General features: G+C 46.6%; 2 protein-coding genes across 6 annotated transcripts in view; one reads left to right on the top strand and one right to left on the bottom strand.

The window, feature by feature from the left end:
* The first annotated feature begins 46 nt into the window (after positions 1-46).
* CCR4 (C-C motif chemokine receptor 4) lies at positions 47-22,490 on the top strand. Its single transcript, XM_047876066.1, has 4 exons — positions 47-315; positions 9,176-9,249; positions 9,676-9,810; positions 19,988-22,490. The coding sequence occupies exons 3-4, from the start codon at positions 9,783-9,785 to the stop codon at positions 21,142-21,144; spliced, it is 1,185 nt and encodes a 394-aa protein (XP_047732022.1). The 5' UTR covers positions 47-315; positions 9,176-9,249; positions 9,676-9,782; the 3' UTR covers positions 21,145-22,490.
* GLB1 (galactosidase beta 1) overlaps positions 18,564-22,628 on the bottom strand; it is a 120,039-nt gene continuing 115,974 nt past the window's right edge. For all 5 annotated transcript variants that reach the window (XR_007155820.1, XR_007155822.1, XR_007155819.1 and 2 more), the window contains one exon: positions 18,564-20,753. The gene's annotated coding sequence lies outside the window, so the exon portion shown is untranslated. The remainder of the gene's footprint in view (positions 20,754-22,628) is intronic.

Genomic DNA, 22,628 nt, shown 5'->3' with positions numbered 1-22,628 from the left:
AGCCGCGCTCTTCCCTGCGACCTGAGAGCCCGCGCGGCCCGTTAACCGCCCGCCGCCGCCATGTTCTCTTTCGGGCTCGTTGGGTTACTGACGGGCAACTGGGCTGGGGAGCGGCGGGTGACGAGTCCCCGGGATTCGGGGAGGGGCAGGCCCTGGGCAGCGGCTCTCACCGGCCTTGGAGCGCTGGAAGGCGGGAGAACAGCCCTGCTGGGGGCCCGCCGCTGAGCGACCCGGCCTCCTCTCTCCCCGGGCCCCCCAGTCCGCCTCGGGACCTAGACATCCCCTGACCCGTGATCCTTAGCCGTCCCCCGACCGGTGAGTGTCTGACGGTAGCTGGGGGCGGGCCGAGGGGTGGGGACGAGGCTGTTGGGGCCCAGGTTTCACGTGGCGCCGGGGGTTTATGGACGGGGCTGGGAGGACTAAGATCAATAATCAGCCATCGATCCCCTTTGCAGTGGTTGGATTTGCCCTTCGATGAATACTTTAGTCTTTTTTTTTTTTTTTTCCTTAAAAAATGTTTTTTAAATGTTTATTTTTGAGAGAGAGCGAGCTGGCGGGGGGCCGGGAGGAAGGGTTGCGCAGAGAGAGATGGAGACAGAATCCAAAGCAGGCTCTGTGCTCACAGCGCAAAGCTCCACGTGGGGCTCGAACCCCACAACCCTGAGATCACGACCTGAGCCCAAGTCGGTGGCTCAGCTGACTGAGCCACCCTGGCGCCCCACGTTGGCCTCTTCTTGACTAAACACTGACGCGTTTGTTCATAATTAGAAAATAATGCCTATTTAGTTCTTCAGAGTGTGAGAAAAACTGTGTTGGCCGATGTATGGCCCCCTGGGTGCGAAGAGACGACTGGCTGGGGTCTCCTGCCCTCCCTTGATTGGAAGAGTTGTTCGGGTTCAGCTCCAGGAAGCAGCATTCTTGGAGGAAAAGGCCGACCGACCTTGGAGGCAGCAGAACACCGTCAGGAGCTCAAAGGACAGCAAGGAGCCGGGAGTTGACCACCAGCTAGAGCCCTAAGCCGGGCTGACTCCTCTTGGCCAGAGCGCGTGTGAGCAAGAGAGAGTTCAGAGCTCCGGCCCTGGGCGTCCACCTCCCGTCACTTACCAGCTTCGTGATGTTGCCGCGGCTGCCGTTATGCTTGTATCTTGGTGTCTCTGCCAACGTCTGGGAGACGGTGAGACAACCCATCTCACGGAGCCATTGTGAGCATCGGAGCAGGCGGCAGATGTGCGCCCAGTAGGGCGTTTGCCGCCAAGCAAGCATTCGGTAGTTCATCCGCCAGAATTCTGGTTTTGTCCGTGGTCTTCATCTCCTGGCTGGATTAGGACTTTCCATTTCCGAAAAGGATACTGATGGCCAGTGATGACTTCAGCCTCTCGGTCGCCGTGGGTACCTGCCGCCGCATGAAGCTCTTTACCGTCTCCCGACGATGTCTGGCCTCCCTCCACTCCTTGCCTCTGGCCTCACCGTTGTCTTTTCCTTGCGAAAGTCTTTATTTATGCACTCTTTATCGGGCACATATAGCCAGCAGACAGCAGCTGGTCTCAGAAGCCTTTGTTCCTTCCAACAAACAGCTCCTCTTGTAGAACAAGATTCTATCTGCCTCTGTTTCGAATACCGTATTATTTCACCGTCTCTTTATCGCCCCCACTAACGTCTGAACTCTCATCCTGAGATGATAGTCCTCTTTAAATCCCATTGCCCAGCACACTGCCAATCACATAGAAGATGCTCAGTATAAGGTGTTGAATCAGTGAACAAAAATGAAGTCTTTAGGTAGGAGAATTGGTCACCCCTTGGATTTCTGGGAAGAAATTTATATTTGAAAGCATAGGCACGTTTTAAATTAGCAAATTGCCCTGTAGCAATATCACGACTTCTTTGTGGCTCTGTGATATTCCATCAAGTCGCTAGCGTTTAATTATATAGTGTGATCACCAAGTACAGCTTTATGGTGTGCTTTGTTTCATTACATACATGAACGTTTTCATTTACTACCACATAATCTTCAGAAACATAATTTTGTAAAAGATTTTTTAGTTTTGACTAATCTTTGCACTCAGCATGGGGCTCGAATTTACAACCCCAAGACGGAGATGTGTGCTCTACCACTGAACCAGCCAGGTGCCCCAGAAACATAATTTTAATCACTGAATACAGTTGTTCCTCAGTTTAAGTGTTTCACTACTGTTAGAATTTCACTGTTCTAGCATTCCACGTCAAACTACAGTGAGCATGTAAACACATAAAATTGTTTCTCTTTGGATTGTTTTCTAAGAAAAGATACCTGGAAATGGGATTACTGGATCATTTTAGGACATTTGATACATAGCATTAGCATGATTTTATTATCATTTAAAATATAGTGAATATGGTAAGCTAAAATGATAGGCCACCACTTTTTACTTTGTCCACTGGATATAATATTGAAATTATTCTATCGTGATTTATTACTAATCATTTATTACTAATTGCATTTCCTTTTCTGTGAGTTATCTCTTTTTTCACTTTGCCCAATATTGAAGTCTTAGTGTTTTCCTAATACCTTTATATATAAACCATTTATATGGTAAAGATGTGCACTCAACATACAAGTTTGAGGTTCTGTATGTATGATGCTATTCTATGTGCTCGATGTATGGTATTTAACAATCAGGCAAAAATTTTTGTGCTCATTTAGCTTATATTCAAGAGTGTGAGACAGGATGCCTGGGTGGCTCAGTCGGTTAAGCGCCTGATTCTTGATTTCAGCTCAGGTCATGATCTCATGGTCCATAAGTTCGAACCCCTCATGGGGCTCCATGCTGATAGTGTGAAGCCTGCTTGGGATTCTCTTTCTCTCTTTGCCCCCCACCCTGCTTGTGCACACATGCACTCTCTCTCTCTACATTAATAAATAAAAACTTAAAAAAAACCAAAAAACTATGAGACGTGGGTGCCTGGGTGACTCAGTCTGACTCGTCTGACTTTGGCTCAGGTCACAGTCTCTCAGTTCGTGGGTTCAAGCTCTCGGCTGTCAGAGCCTGGAGCCTGCTTGGGATTCTGTGTCTCCCTTTCTCTGTGTCTCTCCCCCATTCACACTATCTCTCTCTCAAAAATAAATAAACATAAAAAGTTTTTTTTTTAAAGTATGAGATGCAAAATAAGTAGGAAAATAGAATATTTAGTATTTGAAATATTAAGAAATGTCAAGGAGAAAAAATCAGAGCAGAGATTGATAGAATCTTATATAAGAGGGGGTTGAAATTTAACAATGGAAGGTCTCATCGGGAAAGTAATTTTTTGATAAAAACTTGAAGGGAATGAACATTTTATTATACAAATATGAAAGAAGAATATTTGAAGCAGGAAACACCAAATGCAAAAGACCTGAGATAGGAACATGCTTGGCATCTTTGAGGCGAAGGCTAGTTTGGAGAGAGAAAGGGGGAGATAGTAGGAAATGAGGCTGGAATATTAAGGGTAGATCGTGTTGTGTCTTAAAGTCATAATAAGGGTGCTGACTTTTGTATATATTTAAGTTTCATTTATTAAAAAAATTTTTTTTAGCGTTTATTCATTTTGAGAGACAGAACAGAGCGTGAAAAAAGGAGGGGCAAAGAGAGAGGGAGACACAGGGTCCAAAGCAGGCTCCAGGCTCTGAGCTGTCAGCACAGAGCCCGATGTGGGGCTTCAACTCACTGACGGCCAGATCATGACCTGAGCCAAAGTCGGACACTCAACCGACTGAGCCACCCAGGGCGCCCCTATATTTAAGTTTCATTTAGATACAATTCACATACTATAAAATTCACCTTTTTAAAGTGTACACAGTTCTGTGGTTTCTTGAATATTCGGAGTTGTGTAACCATCATCACAATTCTAGAACATTCTCATCACCCCCAAAAGAAACCCCATATCCATTAGCAGTTGCTCACCATTCTCATTCTTTTCTGCCTCAAGCCTATATACAACCATTAATCTTTCTGCCTTTATAGGTTTTGTCGTAGACATCTCCTATAAATGGAATGTCTGGTCTTTTGTGACTGGCTTTTTTCTCTTATCATAATGTTTTAAAAGCTCATCCATGACATAATTTGTACTAGTATTTTATTCCTATTAGCTGAATAATATTCCATTGTGTAGATATACTACATTTTAATCTAGTCATCATTTCATGGACTTTTAGATTGTTTACACCTTTTTGGCTATGATGAATGATCTTCCTCCCTCCCTCCCTCCCTCCCTCCCTTCCTGGCTTCCCTCCTTCCCTGGCTCCACACCCAGTGTGGGGCTTGAACTCAAAACCCTGAGATCAAGTGTCAGATGCTCTACCGACTGAGTCAGCCAGGCGCCCATGAATAATGCTTCTATGAACTTTCACGAACACATTTTTGTGTGGATACGATTTTCTTTTTCTTGGCTGTATACCTAGGAGTGGAATTGCTGGATTGTATGGTAACTCTTTTTGTTTGGGGAGTTGCCAAACTGTTTTCCAAAGTGGCTGCACCATTGTACCTTCCCACTAGCAATATAATGAAGGTTCCAATTTCTTCACATCTTTGCCAACACTTCTTACTATTTGTCTTTTTGTTTATAACTAACCCAGTGGATGTGAAGTTGTAAATCATTGCAGTTTTGATTTACATTCTCTAATGGCTAATGATGTTGAACATCTTTTCATATGCTTATTAGCTATTTGCATCTCTTATTTGGAGAAATGTGCATTAGCTCCTTTCTTCATTTCAAATTTGGTTACTTGTCTTCTTAGTGAGTCATAAGCATTTCTGTATTCTGGATACAAGTCCCATATCAAATATATGAATTGCAATTTTTTTTCCATTCTGTGGGCTTTCTTTACTTTCATGATGGTATCCTTTGAAGCACAAAAGTTTTAATTTTTATGAAATCCAATTTACCTATTTTTTCTTGCTTGTGCTTTTGTGATATATCTGAGAAGCCTTCGCCTAACCCAAGATTACATGTGATTACTTACAATGTTGTAAATCGTGGCCAGGATTAATTTGAAGATGCCGCACTATACCCTGTATTACCTTTTGACACAATTCATTACCCTAATACTACAGTTTTCAAAGTGTGCAATGTGGAAATCTGGGGGAACCAGAGATGTTCTGGAAGTCCAAAACTATTTTTGTAATAATATAAAAACGTTATTTGTCTTTTTTACTCTGTTGACATTTGCACTAGTGGTATAAAAAAGCATTGGCAGGGAAGACCACTGGCATCGTCATCACATCTGTGATAGTTCACTGTACACATTAAAAAAAAAATTTGTTTTAGGGACGCCTGGGTGGCTTAGTCAGTTAAGCCTCTGACTTCAGCTCAGGTCATGATCTCACAGTTCGTGAGCTCAAGCCCCGAGTTGGGCTCTGTGCTGACAGCGCGGAGCCTGGAACCTCCTTCAGATTCTGTGTCTCCCTCTCTCTCTCTGCCCCTCCCCCACTCTCTCTTGCCCTCTCTCTCTCTCAAAACTAAATAACCATTAAAACAAATTAAAAAAAATTTTTTTAGGGGCGCCTGGGTGGCGCAGTCGGTTAAGCGTCCGACTTCAGCCAGGTCACGATCTCCCGGTCCGTGAGTTCGAGCCCCGCGTCAGGCTCTGGGCTGATGGCTCAGAGCCTGGAGCCTGTTTCCGATTCTGTGTCTCCTTCTCTCTCTGCCCCTCCCCCGTTCATGCTCTGTCTCTCTCTGTCCCAAAAATAAATAAACGTTGAAAAAAAAAAAAATTAAAAAAAAAAAAAAATTTTTTTTAGGGACACCTGCATGGCTCATTCAGTGACACATTCAACTTCAGCTCAGGTCATGGTCTTGTGGTTCATGAGTTCAAGCCCCACATCAGGCTCTCAGCTGTCAGTGCAGAGCCTGCTTTGGATCCTCTGTCCACCACTGCCCCCCTCCCCCGCCCGCCTCGCTCCCTCTGCCTCTCCCCTGCACACGCTCTCTTTCTCTCAAAAATAAACATTAAAAAAGTTATTTTTAAATATTTTATTTTAAAGTAATCTCTACACCCAGCATGGGACTCGAACTCACAACCCTGACATTGAGTCACATGCTGCACTGACTGAGCCAGCCAGGTGCCCCTCACTGTACACTTTTTCATTTTTTTATTTTTAAATGTTTATTTTGAGAGAGGGAGAGAGAATAAGCAGGGGAGGGGCAGAGAGAGAGAGGGAGAGAGAGAATCCCAGGCAGACTCCATGCCCAGCACACAGAGCCTAATGCAGGGCTCAATCTCATGACAGTGAGATCATGACCTGAGCCAATATCAAGAGCTGGAAACTTAACTGACTGAGCCATCCAGGCACCCCCTCAATGTACACTTTTTGGATAGAGAATAGGTAAAATTTTTTAACTTAGTAGTATTACAAAAATACTGGATTCCTTGAAAGAATCTTAGATATTGGCCCAACCCAATATCAATATTTTATTTAGTTTTCATATATGACTTTCAGTTTATTTTTTTTTAATGTTTATTTATTTATTTTGAGAGAGAGAAAGAGAGATCACAAGGGGGAAGGGACAGAGAGAGAATCCCGAGCAGGCTCTGTGCTCAGCACTCAGCGCAGAACCCAACGTGGGGCTTAATCTCACAACTGTGAGATGATGACCTGAGCCAAAATCAAGAGTCAGACACTTAACCAGTTGAGCTACCCAGGTGCCTTTCAGCTTATTTATTTTTTTTTAGTTTTGTTTTCTAAATGTTTATTTTTGAAAGAGAGAGCGTGAGCAGGGGAGAGGCAGAGAGGCGGGGGTGGTGGTGGGGGACAGAGGATCCCATACAGGCTCTGCACTGGCAGCAGAGAGCATGATGTGGGGTTTGAATTTGGGAACCATGAGGTCATGACCTGAGCCAAAGTCTGGTGCTCGACCGACTGAGCCACCCAAGTGCCCCCAATTTATTTTAGAGGAGTATACTATATCTGGTTTTAACTTTTTAATTCTGAACTCCGTGATGACAAGGCTATATATGCATATAATCAATTAGGCTGTGGCCCTTAAAATAACTGCCGAAATGAAGCATTACATTTTAGCTTGGGGGCAATAGCGGTTATAAAGATCTGCCATATGATGTGGCAACTGGGGTAATACCTTTATCATAAAACTAATTATGTGAATTTTTCTAGGTTTTAGCTTACAGTAAGATTTTCTCCCCAAATATTCCAAGCTCTGTCATAATAAACCATCACTGCTAAACCATAAGCTGTGTGGGCATGATATTGTTGGTGATTATCTTGAGCACTCTCATATGTAAGAATTTTGAAACTTAACTCTCAATTTCCTGAGAAGGAATATATTTTCATAGGTAAATTTCCCACATATCTAAGAATGGTAATATCCTTTGGATCGCCCAAACTCATTTTGAACTTCTGAATCTAAATGTTAGGTAGAAAATAAGATTGAACTGAAAACTGGTTACATTACTTCATAGCACATGACCCATAAGAGGCCCTAGTATGCAGATGAAGATGTGACAGTTTGGAGCGACAGTCATCTCTAGAGCCAATAGAAGCATCAAACAGAAACTCTTAGAGGAAAGAAGCATTTTAAAACAAGCATATTAGATAGGCGAGTTTTAATAGTATAACTCTAATATGGTTATTCCTTTACTTGCAAAATTAGTTGTTGAGCAGATTTTGCTCATGAACAAATGATGTTATACTCAAAGTGGAAAATCCATTTCTTTGTTTCATGATTCTAAAATCAGTTTTGTATGTTAAAATATGTTTAATGTAGCTTGACTGGCACTGATAAACTTGACTGTTTAATGTAGCTTGAGCAACCAGTTCCACTTCTCGATTATATGCAGGAGTGATTCTTTTCCAGCACTCAGTTATTGATTACAGAACCTTTTCATTTTCTCCTTAAATAAACCAAGATATTCAAATACATCTTAGAACTGCTAATGGTGGTACTGCTAGGAATTTACCCAAGGGAGACAGGAGTACTGATGCATAGGGGCACTTGTACCCCAATGTTTATAGCAGCACTTTCAACAAACGCCAAATTATGGAAAGAGCCTAAATGTCCATCCACTGATGAATCGATAAAGAAATTGTGGTTTATATACACAATGGAGTACTACGTGGCAATGAGAAAGAATGAAATATGGCCTTTTGTAGCAACGTGGATGGAACTGGAGAGTGTGATGCTAAGTGAAATAAGCCATACGGAAAAAGACAGATACCATGTTTTCACTCTTCTGTGGATCCTGAGAAACTTAACAGAAGACCATGGGGGAGGGGAAAGAAAAGGAAAAAAAAAAAAAAGAGAGAGAGGGAGAGAGCCAAACCATAAGAGACTCTTAAAAACTGAGAATAAACTGAGGGTTGATGGGGGGTGGGAGGGAGGGGAGGGTGGGTGATGGGCATTGAAGAGGGCACCTGTTGGGATGAGCACTGGGTGTTGTATGGAAACCAATTTGACAATAAATTTCATATTAAAAAAAAAAACTGCTGATGATGTGTGTGTGTCTCATAAAGTGAAATGAGCCCAGTTTCAAAAAGGTATGAAGGAGCAGAGCTTTCTTGATCAAGACATACTGTTGTACCATGGATAGCTCTCATTGTATTTGCTTATTATTAGTTCAGGCCATTGTGTAATCATTTTTGTGCCCAAAAGTATATGTATTCAGTCACGCACACACACATATAAGCTAACACACATGCACACACACACAAACATGCATCTTTGCTTGACAGTAACTTCACTATCATTTTGTTATTAAAATTTAAATATTTTCAGAAAAAAGCAAAAGTTACTATTTTCTACATAACTTTTTTTCAAATATTTTAATTTTTTTAAGTGATCTCTACATCCAATGTAGATCGAACTCGCAAACCCCAGATCAAGAGTCTACTGACTGCCATCCAGCCATGCCTCTACATAATGTTTTGAAGTACCATTAATAATGTATGAAAAATGGTTTTTAAATGTATTTTTTTAAGTAATTTATTTATTTTGAGAGAGAGAGGCAGGGGAGGGCCAGAGAGAGAGGGAGAGACAGAGAGTCCCAAGTAGGCTTGGCACTGTCAGCAGAGCCCGACTCAGGGCTCGAACTCATGAACCGTGAGATGAACCTGAGCTGAAGTCAGGAGTCAGAAGCTTAACCGACCGAGCCACTCAGGCGCCCCTGAAAAATGCTTTTTGATTAAAAATGCACTTTGTTTTATATTAGGTTTCACTTCTTTGTCTCGGAATGTTCTCAGATCTCCTGGCACAAGAGAACCACAGTGGCAACATGGATACGAGGTGAATGCTCAGACATTGGTGTTTCATCCCACATTGTTCATTCTCCACATTGACTCTGGCACTCAGGGAGGCGTAATACATCCCAACCGCTACCGTAGCCCCGCGGTGCTCATAGTTAAGCAGATTCTGGGACTGCGTGTTGGTGCGGGAGTGTCAGGGAAATGGCAGGGCTGGAGGACGCTGGGTGAGAGCGAGGAAAGGGTTTTGTTCCTGAGGGATGGGGGAGACCGTGTTTGACATCCGGGAACAGTGAGGAGGGAGGGACCCTGAAGGAATATGGCCCAGGGTTTCTCCCACTGCTTCTCAACAGTCTCATTTTTCCCTGTTGAAAGGCCTGGGTTTTGCAGTTCAAGCCCCACTATCGGGGTCGTCGTGATGCCATTATTTTCTGACAAGTTTTCTCCTTTTTCCCCTGGACCAAAAAAGATGGCAGCAACAGAGCACGGTGCCCTCAGCAACCTGTTTCCTAGTCTCCACGGCCACCTCCTGATTCCCGGGTCCCACCCGAGGATTGTCGGGACAGCAGGAATAGGATGTTTTTTTTCTCATTCCCTCCTCAAGGTGACTCTTCATGTCAGCCTCCCCAAGGCTGTAGTAACTGTGTGTCTGTTACTCTCTTTCACTTATCATCCCCCTCGTGTATAAAATTGGGGCATTAACATTGTTTATACTTCTCAATTGTGTGTCCTCAATTGTGTGTAGCAAAGAAGGGATAGAACATTGAGCTCGGGAGGAAGAAGCTCAGCCAGGACTGACCGAAAGGTAGAAAGGGGCACCTGGGTGGCTCGGCTGAGCATCCGACTTCGACTCAGGTCATGATCTCGAGGTTCATGAGTTCAAGCCTTGTGTTGGGCTCTGTGCTGATAGTGTGGAGCCTACTTGTGATTTTCTCTCTCTCCCTGTCTCTGTGTGCTTCCCCGCCTCACGTGCACTCACTCACCCTCTTTCAAAAATAAATTAAAAAAAGGTAGAAAGAAGATAATTGGTTATTCCAGAGACAGGATTTGGTGGTTTGTGTATGTGTTGGGTGGGTGGGGTAGAAGGTGATGCAGAGAATGTGCCCTGAAGAATTGTAACCTTGGATGATGGAGTGGCTCTTCAGGCATTTGAAGAAGACCGCTCTCCTCTGGGCTTTAACCCGTTGTTAGTTTCTCTAGTTACATTGTTATGTTAGGGTTTTGCAGGTGAGGGTGGCTGATGTCACACATGGGGTTTCACATATAGGGTTTCTGGGGAGTATGACATTATTTGCATCTGTTTAGAAAGTGTTTGTTTATTTTGAGAGAGACAGCACGATCAGGGATCAGGGAGAGGAGCAGAGATGGAGGGAGAGAGAGAATCCCAAGCAGGCTCCACGCTGTCAGGGTGGATCTCGACAGGGGGTGGGGGGCTCAAACCCAGAAACCATGAGATAATGACCTGAGCCCAGACCAAGAGTCTGTCATTCAACCAGCTGAGCCACCCAGGTGCCCCAATTACTGTAGCTTTATAGTAAGTTTTTTTTTTTTTTTTTTTTAATGTTTATTTTTGAGACAGAGAGAGACAGAGCATGAACGGGGGAGGGGCCGAGAGAGAGGGAGACACAGAATCAGAAGCAGGCTCCAGGCTCTGAGCCATCAGCCCAGAGCCTGACGCGGGGCTCGAACTCGCGGACCGCGAGATCGTGACCTGAGCTGAAGTCGGATGCTTAACCGACTGAGCCACCCAGGCGCCCCTATAGTAAGTTTTTAAATCAGGAAGTGTGAGAACTCCAACTTCGTTCTTCTTTTTCAAGGTTGTTTGACCATTTCAGGGTCCCTTCAGATTCCATATGAATTTTAGGATGGATTTTTCTCTTTCTGCAAAAAACACTTTTGGGGTTTTGATAGGGATAGCCTTAACCTTGTAGGTTGATTTGGGTAGTTTGACGTCTTATTATTAAGTCTTCTAATCCATGAACATGGGGTGAGTTTCCGTTTACCTGTGTCGTCTTTAATTTCTTTCAGCAGTGCTTTACAGTTTTCAGTGTCCAAGTCTTTCACCTCCTTGATTAAGTTTATTCCAGGTATTTTATTCTTTTGAATATTATTGTAAATGGAATTGTTTTCTTAACTTTTTTTCAGATTGTTCATTGTTAGTGTATAGAAATGCAACTGGTTTTTTGTATATTGATTTTGTATCCTGCAAGTTTGTTGAATTCATTCTTTTATTTATTAAAAAAAAAATTTTAATCTTTACTTATTTTTGAGAGAGAGAGAGCGTGAGCAGAGGAGGAACAGAGAGAAAAGGAGACACAGAATCCGAAGCAGGCTTCAGACTGAGCCGTCAGCACAGAGTCCGACACGGGGCTCGGACCCACGAACTGCGAGATCATGACCTGAGCCCAGACCAAGAGTCTGTCATTCAACCGACTGAGCCCCCCAGGCGCCCCATCATTCTATCTTTTATTTTAAAATCTTGTCCTTTTCTACCAGCTCTGAGAGAACTGGTGCTGGTGGGCACTCTAGTCATGGTCCTGATTTTAAAAGGAATGGCTTTGGGACGCGTGGGTGGCGCAGTCGGTGGAACATCCGACTGTTGGCTTTGGCTCAGGTCATGATCTCGCAGTTCGTGGGATTGAGCCCCACGTCGGGCTCTGTGCTGACAGCTGGGAGCCTGTTTGGGATTCTTCTCTCCCCTCTCTCTCTCTGCCCCTTCCCTGCTCATGCTCTCTCTCTCTCTCAAAATAAGTTTAAAAACTTAAAAAAAATTTAAAAGGAATGGCTTTTGCTATTTACAATTTATAAATTACTACCTTTATCAATTTAAAGAAGTTCCCTTTTGTTCTTAATGTCCTAGTGCTTGTGTGTGTGTGTTTCAAATCGTGAATATTATTCTCGTTCAATGCTCTGTGTCAGCGCTTTTCTCTTTTATTCTGTTAATGTGGTGAGTTACATTAATAGATTATACTATCAAACCAACTTTGCATTTCTGAAATGAACTAAATTGGCCATTATGTACTTTTTCAACTTTAGTGTATTTGGTTTGTCAGTATTTTATATAGGATATTTGCATCAGTATATTCATGAGTGAAACTGAGTAGTTTTATTTTTTCATACAGTTTGGTTATGCTAACTTCATAAAATAAGGAGTAGTCTTATTTTTGTAATTCCGGGGGACGAGGGGAGACACATAAGAGTAGAATTATATGTACCTTGCATGTTTGCTAGAATTTGCCTGTAAAATCATCTGTCTTGAATATTTTTTTTACTTTTTTGTGCTAAAGCATTTAAAGTGCTGATTCAATTTTTAAAAAGATGTCAGATTTTGCATTTATTTTTGAGCCAATTTTGGTAAATACGTTTTCTAGGAATTTATGCATCTTATCTAAGTTTTCAAATCCATTGTGGTAATATCATTCATAATGTTTCTTATCCTTCTAATCTCAGTATATCTCCCTTTATATTCTAAGATTGTTTCCTTTTTTTTCTTTACCTATCTTCCTAGAGGTTTGTCAGTTTTGTTGGTGTTTTCAAACACTGTAATGAGTTTTATTTTACTTTCAAATTTTGTTTAATTTCTGTTCTTACGTTTATTGTTTATTTCCTTATACCATTTTTGAATTTATTCTACAATTCCTTTTTCTACTATTTCTTTTTCCAGTTGAACAGTTCTCATTAATTTTCATCCTTTCTTCTCTTCTTTTTTTTTTTTTTAATTTTTTTTTTCTTGCAACGTTTTTATTTATTTTTGGGACAGAGAGAGACAGAGCATGAACGGGGGAGGGGCCGAGAGAGAGGGAGACACAGAATCGGAAACAGGCTCCAGGCTCCGAGCCATCAGCCCAGAGCCTGACGCGGGGCTCGAACTCACGGACCGCGAGATCGTGACCTGGCTGAAGTCGGACGCTTAACCGACTGCGCCACCCAGGTGCCCCTTTCCTTTCTTCTCTTCTGGTGTAAATATTTAAAGACTAAATTTCCCTCTCGGGACGGCTTCAGCTGCCTACCACAATTTTGGATAAGTGATATTTTATTATTGTTCAATTACAAGTGTTTTCTATTTTCCATTATGATATATTCCAGGTTGCATGAAAATGTGTTTTCTAATTTCCAAATGTGCAGGGATTTTTAGTTATCTCGTTAAAAATCACTTTGTAGTTGGGGCGCCTGAGTGGCTCAGTCGGTTAAGCATCTGATTTCAGCTCAGGTCGTGATCTCATGGTTTGTGAGTTCAAGCCCCGTGTCAGGCTCTGTGCTGACAGCTCAGAGTCTGGAGCCTGCTTCGGATTCTGTGTCTCCCTCTCTCTCTATCCCTCCCCTGCTTACGCTCTGTCTCTCTCTCTCTCTCGGTCCCTCTCAAAAATAAGGATAAAAATTTTTTAAAAATCACTTTGTAATTTAATTGTTTGCAATTTTCTCTTTCCTTACCAAAGTTTCGTCTGTGTATTCAGACCTCCCCTGTGAAACAGCTTGTTTGTTTAAGTGCTGTCTTGATCCGGTTTTGAGGCCCTGGCTAGAGGCCAACCAGTCCCCCTGTCTAAGTGGGCACCCCCTGTTCAGCACCTCTGCTCTGGGGCCACTGTTCACTGAACGCCCTCATCACCGGGGGACTGGGTACCAGACAACTAAGGACAGCCCAAGATCCCAAATTATCCAAGTTACCCAGTCAACAGAGGACCCATGAAAACTAACTCACCCTGCTTGTCAAACATAAGCTGCCCCCCAGAGCCCCAGCTTTGCTGTTACCATCCCTGGGTGCAGCGCCCCGTGGGGCCCTGCCTGGTAGCCTTCTCTCGTTTTAAAAGTGTGCAGCAGGTCTGACGTCGAATCTTCGATGCTTTACTGCCACTGCTCTGCAGCTGAGTCCCACGGAGCTCCTCCCGAAGGCCTTGGGAGCCGAGTCCAGTGTCAGATAAGCTGGTTCCTGTGGGTCGGCATGGTGTGCCTGGCCTGGGGAGTATACTTTCCTGTGTCTGGGGTTGAAGTCAGGTTTGGTACACCAGAGGGCGCCGTCGTCTCGTGTCACCGATTCCTTCTCTTTGGATGCCTGCACCCCACCCTGCCCTGCGGGAGGGTTTGCCCTGCGCGCGTGCTGTTGGTCTGCGCCTCTCTGGTCAGGTTTCAGAAATTCGGCCCGGCGGGAGATGGTGTCCGCGAAAATGTCAGGAGTACAGGTGTCAGCCCTGACGCTGTCCCTGGCCGCGCTGCCCTGAGCGTCCCGCGCGCCCTCTCTGGGTTCCTGCTTCCCCATCTATGAGACAGGCTTTCCTGAGAACGTGCTCCTTTTGGGGGTGGGGGTACTGTTTAGTTCTGAAACCGTTTCTGGAGGGGAAACCTACTTCGTGCTTCTCCAGGACAGCAGTGGTATTACTTTGCAAACCTGAAGACTGACTTCCCTCGGGGCAACAGCCTCTGCAACGTGCACACCTGAAACCCGCTTTTCGCCCGAACCCTCACGCAGACACTGAATGTGGCCCACTGAGGCGGGACCCAAATATCTCCTGGATCCCTAGGTGTGGCTACGGGCAACGTGCCAACCTCAGCCAGCTCATGAGGGAAAGCTGTTACTGTGCCTTTTATCCTCATTTTCACCACTGGTTCCTGTCTGTAGTAGGAGCCGTGCGAAGTGCCTCACAAACATTGGCTCGTGAATCCTCTCGCAATCCTCACGCAGTAACGGCCCTTTTTACAGATGAGAAGGTTGAGCTTCACGTAGCTGCCGAGTAGCGGCCCTGGGATCCAAGCCCAACAGGGAGCTGCCGTTCCTCGCTCGGGGCTGGCATGCTCACCACGCAGGTGCAGTCGGGGAGCATCAGCTGGCTTTCAAGGGAGCCTCTGCAGACCCATGATGCCCGTGACCGCATACGACCATGTGAACCTCCAGACATCACGCGTTCTAGGACCCTGACGCCCCAACGCTCCTCCCCCGGGCCAGACCCTGGAGGCAGGGTGCTCAGATGGGCTCATCCAGGGCTGTCGCAATTCACACACTGCGCCCCGGGCTCTCTGACTTGTCCCTCCGGGCCTGTGATTCCGTGATAGAAGCTTCCTCTGGCTCTGCATTTCTAAAATTATGGGTTTTGTTTTGCTTTTTGCTGCTCACGTCAATGAAAGGGAAACTTTCCTGAGGCCCCAGAGCCTTGGGGCCTGGGCAGGAGGCCGCCCTGCCGGCAGAGGAAGGACCGGTGGAGGGCCCTCCTTTGACCTTCGCGGGGGTGCAGGTGAACAGAACCTCTGTGGCGGGTCACCTTGCCCCAGTTGTATTTCCGGGCCAGGGCCAGCCGGCGGAGGGGAGGTGCAGGGATGCCACCGCACAGGTGAAGCACCAAGTGCAAGGTGGCCCCCTCCTGGCTACTGTAGGCTGAGAGGGTGAGGCCATCCTCTAGCCATCTGCTCGCAAAAACCCGAAGCTGCTGCTCAGGCGGGATGCCCTCCTCGTCTCGGACTTCGGTTTTTGATTCTCAGTGGTGTCGCTGGGCCCGGCCTTGAGGGTGACGGTCTTGCCCACTAGGGTCTTCGCAAAGACCCGTAATCTCTGCCACAAGGCGTCCACCAGCAAACCGCTGAAGAGAAAGAGGGTGACGGGACCCAAAACTGTGTTTATTCTATAAGTTACCCTGTATAACGGGCATAGACTCACCCATCAAATAGGTTAGGGACTGTTTTTTTTTTTTTTTTTTTTTCTCTATCTGCTTCCAGAGTTCACAAGATTGGCCTTGGGAAGCCCCCAAAAAGTGCGCCAGTAAGGAACCGTGTTTCACCTGAACTCAAGCCCAGAGTTCCCCAATTCGGCCACGGATCGGTGCTCTCTCTCAGGGTCCCGGGATGCTGCCCTCGCTCCGCTCTCTCAGCCTCGGCACTGTTGGCATTGTGGGCAGGAGAGCTTCGCTGTGGAGGGCTGTGCTACGCCGTGTGGGATTTCAGCAGGGTTCCTGGCCTCTTCTTGTTAGGAGCCAGGAAAAACTCCTCCGATCCCCAGAGAAGATGTCTCCAGATACTGGCCAGGTGCCCTGGGGGCAAAGAACCCCTGGGAAACCACTGGCTATCTCATGCATTCTTAGTAAAGGCAGTATTGCCCTCAAGAATGCAAAAATTGGTTCTTGGGGATGAAAATAAGCTTAGTCTTTTTATATATAAAGCATTGATGTGCACATACTACATAACGATATATAGTTGGGCTGTGGTATTAAAATTTCATGGGGAGATGATTAGGAAAAAAATATCTGAAAAGACGCTTTAGGAGGGGTAATAATGAAAGGGCAATAAAACACTGTTCTGGCTCAATATTTTAGTTCCTATTCATGCAAATTCCTTAGGAAAAATGACATTGTGGCTTTTTTTTAATTAAAACATTTTTTTAATGTTTATTGATTTTTGAGAGAGACAGACAGAGCACAAGTGGGGGAAAGGCAGAGAGAGAGGGAGACACAGAATCTGAAAGCGGCTCCAGGCTCTGTCAGCACAGAGCCAGACATGGGGCTCGAACTTGGAAACGGTGAGATCATGACCTGAGCCAAAGTCGGATACTTAACCGACTGAGCCACCCAGAGCATGAGTGGGGGAGGGGTAGAGAGAGAGAGAGGGAGACACAGAATCCAGGCTCCAGATTCTGAGCTGTCAGCACAGAGCCCGACGCGGGGCTCGACCCCACGAATTGTGAGATCATGACCTGAGCCGAGGTCCGTCACTTAATGGACTGAGCCACCCAGGGGCCCTGACATTGTGGCTCTTTTAAGCCAGACCTAAGGGTTAAGCAACTGTAGACATACAGAGGGAAAGCACTGGAAGCTGGCAGAAGTTGAGGATATGATACTCAAAAGACTTAGGACTGATGTCAGCCCCTCAGCTGTGACTGCTACACAAACCCAGAGGGACTCTGCCGAGATCACTGTGGAAGCTCCTCGATTTCTAGGTGGAGGGGCCTGGGGAGGGGTCCTCCTTCTGCAAAGGGGGCTTGAAGCTATGTTGGCCCTCACTCTACACAAGCTATTGAGCGGGGTTGACTAAAGCCCTCTGAGACACACGCATCTGGATACATGTTTCTCTGCTGACCCTTCTTGCATGGATCTGGCCTCCCCCCACCCCGACCCCCTCAGATCCCACCTGTTTGAGGATCGGCACATCACGGCCGCTTTGCCATCGCACACCCACCACGGGCAAATAAACAGCTCACCGATCCAGAACATAAAGATCATTTCTACGCAAGGAAATTCTTTACATTAAAAATCCAACGACTACACTTTTAAAAACGTAACGTTTCTCTTTTAAAAGAAAACTGACTTCATTTTCCTCTTTGATCTAGCAGACAGCAAACCTTCCTAGCTTTCAGTTTGGGGAAGTGACTACGAGTCACTCACTTTCTGCTTCTCACTTCTATCAGGAAAAAAAAAAAACAACCCCACTTGAACTCAGTGTAGATGGGTGAGGGACAGAGCTGACACTCACAGGAAGCCACGCGCCTTCAAAGGCATCCTTCTTAGCGCTCAGCTTCTCGCACAAGCCTGGCACTGACTCACGGACCTTGCCCAGAACCACTGTCGGACAAGCAAGGTAAGTGGGGACGGGGCCGTTCCTGGGGCCTCAGGCCGCGCACTGCTTTCTAGAAGGCTGTGTGGACTTTGGAAGTGCTGAGAGCAGGCCAGCCGCTCACCCAGTGCCTCCAACTTGGGCTTCCCGGGCATCCTGGGGCTCGCTGCTGGCTCTCAGCTCAGAGCTCACATCCCATCTACACCCCCCAAGCCCTTGCCTGATGGGCACTTACATATGCGGGGCTCTCTCCCTGCACACCTCTGGCTGGAATCCACATGCTCAGAAGACACAGATAATTTTTATCAAACACACAGTTTTTTCTGCTGCTTGCTTCTATCAAGACTCCCAGGTCAAGAAACACCAACAAATCAAATGAGGCTGACGGAATAATCCCCAACATCTACCAGCTGTGTTTACTTGTTCTCCTGGCAATTTCCCAACTCCTCAGCCTCTTCTATTCCTTCCGTTTTCACTGGTAAAATGGCGGAGAGAGACCGGGATTGTCATTTATTGAACTAGGATTGATACTCATCGTACACTTTCTCCAAGATCCTTCAGATGCCTCTGCATCTGTTTGCAGAAGTAAACTCAAATCCCTCTCTTGAGAAACCAAATATGGTTGGAGTGTCTGGGTGTGTGGTGGTAAGGGGTGAAAAAGGTAGGGAGTAGATGTGAGTTACTGAACAATGTGAAAGGGCTGTGATCAGGAATATCGGGGGCCATTAAGGAGGCAAGAGGGGGTGCCTGGCTCGCTCAGTCCGTAGAGCGTGTGACTCTTGATCTCAGGGTTGGGAGTTCTGAGCCCCACATTGGGTGTAGAGATGACTTAAAAAAAAATAAAATCCTTACAAAAAAAAAAAAAAAAGGAAGAGGAGTAGCCTTGAGTCAGAAAGCCCGTCATCCCTAAATTGCTCTGATCCGCATGTGAGCATGCATGTAACTTTAAGAAGGTCTCAGCCTCTTCACCTGCCAATTCGCATAGGAAAGGAGGGTGTTTGGGGAAGCAGAGAGATTTCATTTCTGGCCGTGATGTGCCTTCTCGAGATCTGTCAGGCTGATTCCCACTGTGCTAGGATTCAGTGCGCGGGACTGATTTTTTGCGTGCGGCATTGACGAAAAGACGGCCTCGCGTTGCCGTCTGAGTAGGGCGCAATTACCTGAGTGCTCCCGCATTCGCGGGGCCTTCTACACGCATCTGCTGCGTTAGCGTCCGACTGGCCCGGGAGCAGCTCGCCACCAGGCCCGGGAGGCCAGGCGCGTTCCCATCGGAGATGGCGTTCTAGGGTGGCGTGGGACCTGGGAGCGCGTACCAGAGCCGACTTGCACCGGCTCCCAGGGGCTGGTAAAGGCTGTTAGAGATTCGGGAATTTCGCGAGGCCGTTGGTGGCTGGGGTTTCGCCCTGGGGCAAGTGTTTGCATGAGAGACACCAGCAAGCACCAGAAGTCAGAGCCCCCTCCTGACCTCCCCGGACATGGTGTGCCGGCACGTCACTGGGATCTGGGGACCAAAGAACGAGCTCTGCATGCAACTGTGTGGCCTTCAGAAGTCGCTTAACCTCTCTGAAGCTTTCGTGAGGCACCTGCACTGTGGCTCAGTACACTTGCTTGGCTTAGAGCACCCGACTTTGTTGGGAGTGCGGTGGGGGGCGGGCAGGAGCAGGGGAGTGGGATTAAATGCACAATACCAGGGAGCACGCTTTGAAATGTACGTCAAGCTTGCAGGAGGAATTGGAATTTTTATATAAAATCCGAGCCACCCTTCTAGCCCAATGATTACCTAAGCAATTACTGAATTTTTGGAGTTCTAATGTGAAGGGGAAACATGCACAGATTTTCAATCTTTCTGTTTTTTGTTTTGCTTTTAAGTCACTAAGACGGCTATGGGTGTGGGGCTGTTGGGAATCTCAGTGGTCCTGCAGATGATTCAGTAACCCCAGACTATCGTTTCGAAATGCATCCTTGAAAACGCCTCCTTGAGAAGGAGGTTTTACTGTCCCCATGTACAAGCGTGGGGATTCAAGCCCGCCCCCCCCCCCCCCCCCTCCAGGAGCAGGAGGGGAGTGACAGAGCTAGGACTTGGAATCTGCTAACTCCAAACAGCAGGGTTGTTTTATTTGGCTGCACTGCCCTGCGAGGAACAGAGCCCTTCAACTTGGGAAGGCTGGGAAGGGGGTGTCATGAGCCGGGGCACAATACTCAGCACTATGCTCCGTAGTCAGCACCTTTTCGATTTGCTTTTGTTCCTACAGAGATTGCGTCTGCTCTTCCCTCATTAGCTTCTGGTTGGGCTCAGACCTGCGTCGAGGAGCCTGGAGATTTGAAAATGAACCCCACGGACACAGCAGACACCACCATGGATGAAAGCATCTATCACAATTACTATCTCTATGAAAACATCCCCAAGCCTTGCACCAAAGAAGGCGTCAAGGCGTTCGGGGGGCTCTTCCTGCCCCCTCTCTACTCCTTGGTCTTTCTGTTCGGTCTCCTGGGCAATTCTGTGGTAGTTTTGGTCTTGTTCAAGTACAAGAGGCTCAAGTCCATGACTGACGTGTACCTGCTCAACCTCGCCATCTCAGACCTGCTCTTCGTGTTCTCCCTCCCTTTCTGGGGCTACTATGCTGCAGACCAGTGGGTTTTTGGACTGGGTCTCTGCAAGATTATTTCCTGGATGTACTTGGTGGGCTTTTACAGTGGCATCTTCTTCGTCATGCTCATGAGCATCGACAGATACCTGGCGATAGTGCACGCGGTGTTTTCCTTGAGAGCGAGGACCTTGACTTACGGGGTCATCACCAGCTTGGCCACGTGGTCCGTGGCCGTGCTGGCCTCTCTTCCTGGCTTCTTATTCAGCACCTGTTACACGGAGCGCAACCACACCTACTGCAAAACCAAGCACTCTCTCAACTCCACGAGGTGGAAGGTGCTGAGCTCCCTGGAGATCAACATCCTGGGGTTGGTGATCCCCTTGGGCACCATGCTGTTCTGCTACTCCATGATCATCAGGACCCTGCAGCACTGCAAAAACGAGAAGAAAAGCAAGGCGGTGAGGATGGTCTTTGCCGTGGTGGCCCTCTTCCTGGGTTTCTGGGCGCCTTACAACGTGGTGCTCTTCCTGGAGACCCTGGTGGAGCTGGAGGTCCTTCAGGATTGCACCTTTGAGAGGCACCTGGACTATGCCATTCAGGCCACGGAGACCCTGGCTTTCGTTCACTGCTGCCTCAACCCTGTCATCTACTTCTTCCTCGGGGAGAAATTCCGCAAGTACCTCGTACAGCTCTTCAAATCCTGCCGGGGCCCCTTTGTGCCCTGTCAATACTGCAGGATCCTCCAGCTCTACTCCCCCGACACTCCCAGCTCGTCCTACACGCAGTCCACCGGGGACCACGATCTCCACGATGCTCTGTGAGCAATGAAGAGGCGCGAGTCGGAGCGAAGCCTCCCAGAGGAAGAGCTTACTTAAACTTGTATTATAGTAAGAGTTCCTGAGCCAGTGGCGGGAGGACTTCCATCCACTGCCGGACGTGGGTCAGCTCCTCCTCTTGCCATCTGCGAGTGTGGGGGGCGAGAGCACACCCGGGCCCCCGCATCCCCCCCCCCTAGGCTTGCCTGCAGGGCTGAGTGAGCAGAAGGAGGATTCTGACCCGCATCTCAACGAGGTTACACAGAACACTGTGCGGGAGGGACCATTCGTTCCCCTCTAACCTGCACTGATGGAGCTCTCTAGGGGGACCCGCGCAGAACTGAATGGTGGAGTCTATCGCTCCTTCTTGCTATGAAAAATGGGCCCTTTAACTACTTTCTAGCTTTTGTGGAACGATATAGAAAACTTTGACACGCTGTCCTGGGGTTTTTCTGATGATACAGCTGAAGGGTGGTGGATCCCCTGGAGCCGGGTGTGTGCAGAAACAGATAGTGAAGTAATGAACCTCTGTCTTGATTCTTTTACCTTAAAGGATTATTTGTGAATGGAAGCCAAACTTTCGATGCTGATTCCAAGTGTGAGGATGTGGTGCAAAGGCATTAGCGAGGTCTGATGTCCAAACGTGAAATACAAGGCATTAAAAAATCCAAACATAGTGGTGGAAATTCAAACATACTTTCATATGCTTATGGGCACGTTTTGTGTTTGTGGTAACAGATGATATCCGCATTTGACATAATACATAGGTGCAGATACAGGCATTTGGGGGCTTTTAACTTGTTTACAAGCAGAGCCTTCAAAACTAAAAATAACAAGGGCTAATAAAGTATGACAGTGAAGTGCCTGCAGTCAAGGGAGGCAAGAATAAGCAACTAAAAGCTGTTACTGATGTGGCATAAAGAGGAGTGTCAAGCATCTACGAAGTTGTGAAAAACGTCATCCTCTCTTTTAAAATACCGGCCTCCTTCTTAACTTTTGGACGACTCAAAATTTCACTGAGTCATTTCTCACAAGTCATTTTAATCATGTAGTTAATCGTTTGACACCGTTAAGTTAAATCTCTGTTCTTACAGACTTAGTTAATCAGAATTAAGACTTTAATCAAGTTGGGAGAGACCTACAGTCCCTCGCAAAACAAAAACCTGTCTTGCAAACTGTTCACCGAGTCACCGGTTGCAAATGCTTCTGTAAGTTCACACCTTGTTACATGCTCTACTTGTATAAAGGGTGCATTTCCAAAAAGTGTGTTTTTAAAACAGGGATTTTAAAGGGGGAAGTCGATGTTGCCTTTATAGACAAAGATAAAATAAAGTTGTACATAGTCGGCCAGAGACTTTTCTCCGGAGCCGGTTTGTGTTGGGTTTCCTGATGGGGGTGGGGACCCATGCTGCCATGGGTGTGGAGGACCAGCCCGGCGGGGGGAGCCACAGGGCTCCCTGTGGAGCCATTACACGTGCACACGCGGGGTG

Source organism: Prionailurus viverrinus, chromosome C2 (assembly GCF_022837055.1).
Source record: "Prionailurus viverrinus isolate Anna chromosome C2, UM_Priviv_1.0, whole genome shotgun sequence".
Classification (NCBI taxonomy): Eukaryota; Metazoa; Chordata; class Mammalia; order Carnivora; family Felidae; genus Prionailurus; species Prionailurus viverrinus.
The sequence above is the reverse complement of the archived record's forward strand: the minus strand, read 5'-3'. Positions and strand labels throughout refer to the sequence as shown.

What these genes read in the sequence shown, in the direction of transcription:
- CCR4 (XM_047876066.1), top strand. Translation starts at nt 9,783, where the DNA reads ATGTTTTTTTTCTCATTCCCTCCTCAAG. An exon ending in TTTCTCATTCCCTCCTCAAG is followed by an intron (nt 9,811 to 19,987) that starts GTGACTCTTCAT and finishes TTGTTCCTACAG; the next exon opens with AGATTGCGTCTGCTCTTCCC.